We start from the raw sequence: 8,877 nt of genomic DNA on the forward strand, positions 1-8,877 counted from the left end.
CGACTCTGTCACTCTGGTGCGGGCCTCGTGGCCCATCTGCGTTTCTGTGCATCCTAATGAAGGAGTCATCATCGCTAGCGATGGACAGCTGACGACGACGATGTGCAAAAAAATAAAAAATTCAGTTCAGGAAAGAACTACATAGCACTACGTTAAGGGTATTTAGCAGATGCTCATATCCAGAGCGACGTACAAGATACCCAGAGCAGCCTGGAGAGCAGTTGGGGGTTTGGTGCCTTGCTCAAGGGCACTCCAGCCATTCCTGCTAGTTCAGGGATCGAACCAGTAACCTTTTGGCCCCAAAGCTGCTCCTCTAACCATTAGGTCATGGCTTCCTCATATAAAATAGTCAAAACTGGTAAAAATTTCCACCATGTGAAGGGTTTTCCCAGGCCGCCACACATACAGTGGATATAAAAAGTGTACACACCCCGTTAAAATGATAGGTTTTTCTGATAAATAATTTAAAAACTTTTCCCACCTTTAATGTGACCTATAACCTGTACAATTCAACTGAAAAACAAACAAATCTGTTGGGGGGGGGAACATAAAAAATAAAAGACGTACAATAAGCTGGTTGCATAAGTGTGCACACCCTTAAACTAATACTTTGTTGAAGCACCTGTTGATTTAATTACAGCATTCAGTCTTTTTGGGTTGGAGTCTATCAGCCTGCCACATGTAGACTTGGCAATATTTGCCCACTCTTCCTTGCAAAAGCGCTCAAAATATGTCAGCTTGCGAGGGCATCTCTTGTGCACAGCTCTCTTCATGTCACCCCACAGATTTTCAATTGGATTTAGGTCTGGGCTCTGGCTGGGCCGTTCCAAAACTTTTCTGGGGTCATTGTTGTGCTGAAAGATGAAATTCCTCTTCCTCTTCAGCTTTCTAGCAGACACCTGAAGGTTTTGGGCCAAAATTGACTGGTATTTAGAACTGTTCATAATTCCCTCCACCTTGACTAAAGCCCCTGTTCCAGCTGAAGAAAAACAACCCCAAAACATAATGCTGCCACCACCATGCTTCACCGTGGGTATGGTGTTCTTCTGGTGATGTACAGTGTTGTTTTTGTGCCAAACACACCTTTTGGAATTCTAGCCAAAAAATTCAACCTTGGTTTCATCAGACCATAAGACGTTTTCCCACATGCTTTTGGGAGAGTTGATGTGGGGTTTTTTTGCAAAATTTAGCTGGGCCTGGATGTTTGTCTTTGACCCTACCTCATAGTCCAGACATATGGAGAATACAGGAGATTGTTGTCACATGTAGTACACAACCAGTACTTGCCAGAAATTCCTGCAGCTCCTTCAATGTTGCTGTAGGCCTCTCGGCAGCCTCCCTGACCAGTTTTCGTCTTGTCTTTTCATCAATTTTGGAGGGACGTCCAGTTCTCAGTAACGTCACTGTTGTCCCATATTTTCTCCACTTCTTGATGACTGTCTTCACTGTGCTCCATGGTATATCTAATGCCATGGAAATTTTTTTTTGTACCCTTGTCCTGACTGATCCCTTTCAACAATGAGATCCCTTTGATGCTTTGTAAGCTCTCTGTGAACCCTGGCTTTTGCTGGAGGATGAAACCGAGTAAATGTCTGAACTTTATTTGGGGTTAATCAGTCATTTTAATTGATGGTAGGTGTGAACCCAAAAAGACTGAATGCTGTAAGCAAATCAAAAGGTGCTTCAACAAAGTATTAGTTTAAGGATGTGCACACTTACGCAACCAGCTTATTGTACATTTGTTATTTTTTATGTCCCCCCCCCCCCCCAACAGATTTGTTTGTTTTTCAGTTGAATTGTACAGGTTATAGGTCACATTAAAGATGGGAAAAGTTTTGAAATTATTTATTGTGGTCTCATTTTTTTTTTTTTTTACCTCAGAAAAACCTATCATTTTAACGGGGTGTGTATACTTTTTATATCCACTGTATATGAATCCCTTTATGTGCTTCCTACATACTGTAATATTGCAATGTTTCATAAATGTTTTGCTGAGGAATGAGGGAAAGAGAATGGTTCAGCACTGGAACTGCCTCTGATGCACAAAAGCTCTGAAGGATGCTATAAATCATCCCCACTCTGTACCGATATATTGTCAAACTCAAATATTGTGCAGTGAGAAATGACTGCGTAGACACAGCCTTGTACTCATGCTGTGAGAAAAGACACTGCTGAGTGATTTCCTCTGTTTGTCCTCACTTTACCCCAGTATGCTCTGTGAACAGAGGAGTCTAGACAACGGTCACCTCTCGCAAGAGGTTAAATCAGAGACCTCATCAAACCCCAGTTCTCCAGAGATCTGCTTGAGTAAAGACAGGTACTGTCACAAATCATTAACCAATACACTCTTGTTCTAGATTCCTACTGTACAAGTAACCTTTTCCTCTCTAGCTGTGCTATATTCCATATACACTACCGTTCAAAAGTTTGGGGTCACTTTGAAATTTCCTTATTTTTGAAAGAAAAGTACTGTTCTTTTCAATGAACATCACTTTAAACTAATCAGAAATACACTCTATACATTGCTAATGTGGTAAATGACTATTCTAGCTGCAAATGTCTGGGTTTTGGTGCAATATCTACATACAGTGGTGCTTGAAAGTTTGTGAACCCTTTAGAATTTTCTATATTTCTGCATAAATATGACCTAAAACATCATCAGATTTTCACACAAGTCCTAAAAGTAGATAAAGAGAACCCAGTTAAATGAATGAGACAAAAATATTATACTTGGTCATTTATTTATTGAGGAAAATGATCCAATATTACATATCTGCGAGTGGCAAAAGTATGTGAACCTTTGCTTTCAGTATCTGGTGTGACCCCCTTGTGCAGCAATAACTGCAACTAAACGTTTGCGGTAACTGTTGATCAGTCCTGCACACTGGCTTGGAGGAATTTTAGCCCATTCCTCCGTACAGAACAGCTTCAACTCTGGGATGTTGGTGGGTTTCCTCACATGAACTGCTCGCTTCAGGTCCTTCCACAACATTTCAATTGGATTAAGGTCAGGACTTTGACTTGACCATTCCAAAACATTAACTTTATTCTTCTTTAACCATTCTTTGGTAGAACGACTTGTGTGCTTAGGATTATCATCTTGCTGCATGACCCACCTTCTCTTGAGATTCAGTTCATGGACAGATGTCCTGACAGTTTCCTTTAGAATTCGCTGGTATAATTCAGAATTAATTGTTCCATCAGTGATGACAAGCCGTCCTGGCCCAGATGCAGCAAAACAGGCCCAAACCATGATACTACCACCACCATGTTTCGCAGATGGGATAAGGTTCTTGTGCTGGAATGCAGTGTTTTTCTTTCTCCAAACAACACTTCTCATTTAAACCAAAAAGTTCTATTTTGGTCTCATCCGTCCACAAAACATTTTTCCAATAGTCTTCTGGCTTGTCCACATGATCTTTAGCAAACTGCAGACAAGCAGCAATGTTCTTTTTGGAGAGCAGTGGCTTTCTCCTTGCAACCCTGCCATGCACACCATTGTTGTTCAGTGTTCTCCTGATGGTGGACTCATGAATATTAACATTAGCCAATGTGAGAGAGGCCTTCAGTTGCTTAGAAGTTACCCTGGGGTCCTTTGTGGCCTCGCCGACTATTACACACCTTGCTCTTGGAGTGATCTTTGTTGGTCGACCACTCCTGGGGAGGGTAACAATGGTCTTGAATTTCCTCCATTTGTACACAATCTGTCTGACTGTGGATTGGTGGAGTCCAAACTCTTTAGAGATGGTTTTGTAATCTTTTCCAGCCTGATGAGCATCAACAACGCTTTTTCTGAGGTCCTCAGAAATCTCCTTTGTTTGTGCCATGATACACTTCCACAAACATGTGTTGTGAAGATCAGACTTTGATCGATGCCTGTTCTTTAAATAAAACAGGGTGCCCACTCACACCTGATTGTCATCCTATTGATTGAAAACACCTGGCTCTAATTTCACCTTCAAATTAACTGCTAATCCTAGAGGTTCACATACTTTTGCCACTCACAGATATGTAATATTGGATCATTTTCCTCAATAAATAAATGACCAAGTATAATATTTTTGTCTCATTTGTTTAACTGGGTTCTATTTCTCTACTTTTAGGACTTGTATGAAAATCTGATGATGTTTTAGGTCATATTTATGCAGAAATATAGAAAATTCTAAAGGGTTCACAAACTTTCAAGCACCACTATAGGTGTATAGAGGCCCATTTCCAGCAATTATCACTCCAGTGTTCTAATGGTACAATGTGTTTGCTCATTGCCTCAGAAGGCTAATGGATGATTAGAAAACCCTTGTACAATCATGTTAGCACAGCTGAAAACAGTTGAGCTCTTTAGAGAAGCTATAAAACTGACCTTCCTTTGAGCAGATTGAGTTTCTGGAGCATCACATTTGTGGGGTCGATTAAATGCTCAAAATGGCCAGAAAAATGTCTTGACTATATTTTCTTTTCATTGTACAACTTATGGTGGTAAATAAAAGTGTGACTTTTCATGGAAAACACAAAATTGTCTGGGTGACCCCAGACTTTTGAACGGTAGTGTATATTCCATATGTTATTTCATAGTTTTGATGTCTTCAGTATTGTTCTATAATGGAGAAAATATTCCAAATACAGAAAAACCTATGAATGAGTAGGGGTGTACAAACTTTTGACTGGTGCTGTATGTTGATATTTTTTTCTGTAACTAAGCAAACAGAATGAAGCAGGGCCATCTTGTACGCTGACTTACATGTAGTTAGTTACTTACTAGACTTCTCTTTTGTGCTGTTTTACATTACTTATTAGTGGGTCTAATTCATGTCTTGAACTTCTACTCTTCTTCAAACGTATTTCCATTCTCTGTCTGTCTCTCCTGTCTGACTGTAGACCAACTCTGAAGCTCCAGGAGTGCACTCGAAGCCCAGAAATCTCTCGCTCTCCATCCAGCACAAGCAGCTTCAGTAGTGTGGCTGGAGATACGGACACCCTTGAGGAAGGAGACCCTGTGAGTGTGTGTGTGGGCAGAGTTTATATTAGTTTAATCTCAACTCATCATGCTATGGGAGCTATGCAAGTAGTTATTGTTGCATGACAGTAGAGCATCAGATGGCTGTCTGAACTACACAATCCAATTAAAGTTGGACTATTATTGTGGGATGATGCTATTAAAGTTAGGGTAGGTAATTTTTTCCGAAGCCCATCCAATCAGATTGGACAATCAGGCCTATCTGCCTGTCTATCTACCTACCTACCGTACCTGCCTCCATGCACCCACTCTGCCTGTCTTCCACAAGGTTAGGCAGACATATTGCAGACATATTGATAAAGCTAGTGAGCTAGTCATCAACTGTGAGTACGAACAACAAGACCGTCAATGACGGCGTAGCTCACTCCGGCCCTGTCTAGTCCAGAAGGAATGATCTAAAGTGGGCCATGTTGTGCAATAAATGTTGCAAGCTATAGACACTATATACACCCTAGGAATACCGACCTATTTGCCAGAAAGAATCCAAAACGGCGAGGAACTGACCGAGAAGAAACGATTTTTGTTGAACTGTTCATTAAGGCTTAATTAGTCCATAACTTCATTAATAATTGTAATTAAGCAAATCTGGGTGGAGGTTATATGCACCCTAGGTACCCCTACCTTCATGCCAGAAAGAATCAAAATTGGTGAAGAATTGAAGAAGTGATTTGTGTGGAAACTGCTCGCTAGGGCTTAATTACTCCATATCTTCATTATTAATTGCAATTACGCAAATTTGGGTAGAAGTTTTATGCACCCAAGGCAGACCTACCTTCCTGCCAAAAATCCTGAAAAAAAATCAGTGAAGAATTGAGAGAGAAGAAGTGATTTTTGTGAAACGTGGACGTCAGACGGACGACGGACAACATATGACGGCATAAACTCATCGCCTGTCGGCCGGATGAGCTAATAACCATGTTCGTTTTTTACATTCAGTTTGATAATATTACATGTTTTCTGACCTGTGAATGACAAATGATGTCGATGGATATGACAATGACGCGTGACACTCACCCCTGCCTCCCAATGCCCTATTTTATGGACTCGTACTCCAGCAGTAATCAGGCAGTGTGCGTTCATGTGTTTTGGAGGAGTGACTTTGGAGTAAGTGCTGAAGTGAGGGGGTGGGATGGGATTTTTCATTTAGATACTTTCAAAATCTAGCATACTCTTACTGGTTTCTCTAAAACTACCTACCCTGCCTTTAATTAATGAATTGCATCATATTTATGTCTTTTTAATATTGGCTTCCAATGGTATTCCATAGGGGTTCTGTGTATTTACACACCAAAATCTAAATTTACATCCAGGTTTCGGTAAAGCTACTTTGTGACAGTATGTATGACAGTATGTATAATATGAAGCCAGTTAAATGATGATTGGGTTGTGTTCAAAACGTCCTTTTCATGGCACAGTGGATAGTGGTTGAAGGAAAATGGATAAATTTGCAAAATGAGGATTTATAAGCAACGTTGGGTTTTTTTTTCCTCTTCAAAACAATCTCCAGGTTTCCCCCAGTTTATCACCCATGTGTGGCTCCTCTCTCGGTGTGGAGGGTCAAAGTGTAGGAACTCCTGTTATCATGTGCCGCAGTCCCACAGGTAATGAATTGAAAATATGAGCATTTTCTTAATATGTTTGAATTGAATTTTACTTCAGATGCTGTTAAACAGTTAAGAACCAGTCACCAGTGTTTTATTTCTCATCCTTTGTTTGCTTACAAATAAGAGATCATTTCATGGAAAAAAAATCATTTGCTTGCTTTGTCACAATAAAGAGTTCAAGAATAAGAATTCTCCCAGATCCAGCCTGAGGTTCCGCTTCGACAAGTTGACCCACTCAACACCTGTAAGATCTTATTTCGTAATTCTTCAGTTTATTGTACCGGTCTTTTTATTGTATTCGACTCTGATGTTCCTGGATGTTGTCATTGTGGACAGGGGCACTAGTGACCAGACAATGAAGAGAGACCAGGAGCACTGTGTGAGCCAAACATGAGCTGTGGAATAAGACAAAATACTGAGGAAGAGGGACACTGGATTTGAATGATTGCTAAAGCGTGACCTGCCTCCAAGATGGCATGAGTGGCATGAGTCATGTGATCACTTACATGTTATATACACAAATAACACAACGTTATTAGAGCTTAGCAGGTTTATCCACCACTGATCCTGTTGACCTGGAATATTCTGCTTATGCTTTTGATGAAGTTTTTCACAACAAAGGCTTGTGATGAGTTCCTAGGATGATGCTAGAGCTTTTTTTTTTTTTTTTAATAGCAATAGATATCATCTGTTGAGACAGAACAGTGAACGTTATGCAGGACATCATAGCTGCAACATATTTAATTCAAAACAACAAAGTATTCCAGACACCTAATATTTCTGTTCATGGTTTATATTTCGCACATTGTGCTTTATTGCCTTTGACATTTCAGCTGAATGAGATTAGAGCCCCTTTACTGCCCCTCAAATCTGTTATTATGGTTGGTAAAAACCATGCAAGCCTATGAAAAGCAGATGAAGTAACTTGTTGCAGGATTTCACAACCTTTTTGCAGCCTGGGTTTCCTTTGTGTGTGAACAAAACTCAGACACCCTTATCATTTCAGCACAGATTATTATTTTTTATAGCATTATCCTACTATACAAATATTTAAGAGCATTATGACAAATATGATAAAAATATAGCAAATATGAGCCATTTTATTTATTTATTTATAGAGATTTATTGAGAGATTTTCATTCCTGAACTTTCCCCCAAAGAACTCACACCAGTTGCACTGTGTCAGAATATTGATTTTGTATCATTACAATACTTTTCTTAGTTTTAGTTAAGAATACTGCACTTAGATTCAAGTTCAAATTATTTATGATTGCTTGTATATTATATAGCTTTTATTAAACCCTTTCAATTTAAAGGACCAGTTACATATATAACTAAATAATTAACACTTATTCCACGAAATCGAGTCATACATGAGCTGATAGCCAGCGAGGCACGTAGCACCGAGTTGGCTATAAGCCATGTATGAAGAGATTGAATGGAATAACTGTTTTATTCTATCCACGTTCACTGGATTTTGAGAAACTGAGCATTTTTATTTTTTGCAAATTCGATAAATAAAAACTTTATACGATACGTCTGACAAAATCATTTCTGCTTAGAATGGAAATAAACCGGTGAAATGACAGTAGCAATTTGTGAAAAATGCTATAATAATAATTCTTGAAAAATAAAAAAAGATATAGTCTTACCATCAAATACTTTTATTCCATATTTTGTTGCTCTTTTTTTGTATTTTTTTTTGGGGGGGTTCTTCTTCTTTAGGGTTTCTTTTCACGGTTGGCAAACCAACTTAAAGGTGCATTACCGCCACCAACTGGGCTGGAGTGTGGAACACGAGATATGGGGGGGCGGTATATTTTCTTTTAGCTATTTCTGTTTCTTTTAAATACTTGATAACAATTTTTGGGGTTTTGTTTTGAAGTAGAGTTTTTATTCCATCCTTGGTTGGTTCAGCAACATGCTCCGACATTTTGTTTTTCTCTACTCACGGTATATTAGCTAATAGCCTAGTAGTAGAATAGCCAATCAGAGTGCGCGACTGCTCATATCCAGTGAATGTGGATAGAATAATAGATATTACAGTAGTAGCTGGCATGAAACTAGACAATCATCACAACATTAATAAAAAATAATCTTAAATAATCTTTGGCCCGGGGCGACACGGTGGTGTAGTGGTTAGCACTGTCGCCTCACAGCAAGAAGGTCCTGGGTTCGAGCCCCGGGGCCGGCGAGGGCCTTTCTGTGTGGAGTTTGCATGTTCTCCCCGTGTCCGCGTGGGTTTCCTCCGGGTGCTCC

At 39.6% G+C, this 8,877-nt stretch overlaps 1 protein-coding gene across 3 annotated transcripts in view; it reads left to right on the forward strand.

Moving 5' to 3' along the window:
- Positions 1-7,853, forward strand: part of rap1gap2b (RAP1 GTPase activating protein 2b) — an 89,042-nt gene extending 81,189 nt beyond the window's left edge. For 2 of the 3 annotated variants that reach the window (XM_060935169.1, XM_060935167.1), the window contains 5 exons: positions 2,210-2,317; positions 4,876-4,993; positions 6,522-6,615; positions 6,792-6,862; positions 6,955-7,853. In XM_060935169.1, the coding sequence (XP_060791152.1) occupies positions 2,210-2,317; positions 4,876-4,993; positions 6,522-6,615; positions 6,792-6,862; positions 6,955-6,963 (400 nt within the window). In that variant the 3' untranslated portion in view covers positions 6,964-7,853. Of the gene's footprint in view, positions 1-2,209; positions 2,318-4,875; positions 4,994-6,521; positions 6,616-6,791; positions 6,863-6,954 lie in introns of those variants that run through there. The other variant, XM_060935168.1, reaches the window with a different exon arrangement.
- The last annotated feature ends 1,024 nt before the right edge of the window (positions 7,854-8,877 follow it).

Source organism: Neoarius graeffei, chromosome 12, assembly GCF_027579695.1.
Source record: "Neoarius graeffei isolate fNeoGra1 chromosome 12, fNeoGra1.pri, whole genome shotgun sequence".
In the NCBI taxonomy this organism is placed as follows: Eukaryota; Metazoa; Chordata; class Actinopteri; order Siluriformes; family Ariidae; genus Neoarius; species Neoarius graeffei.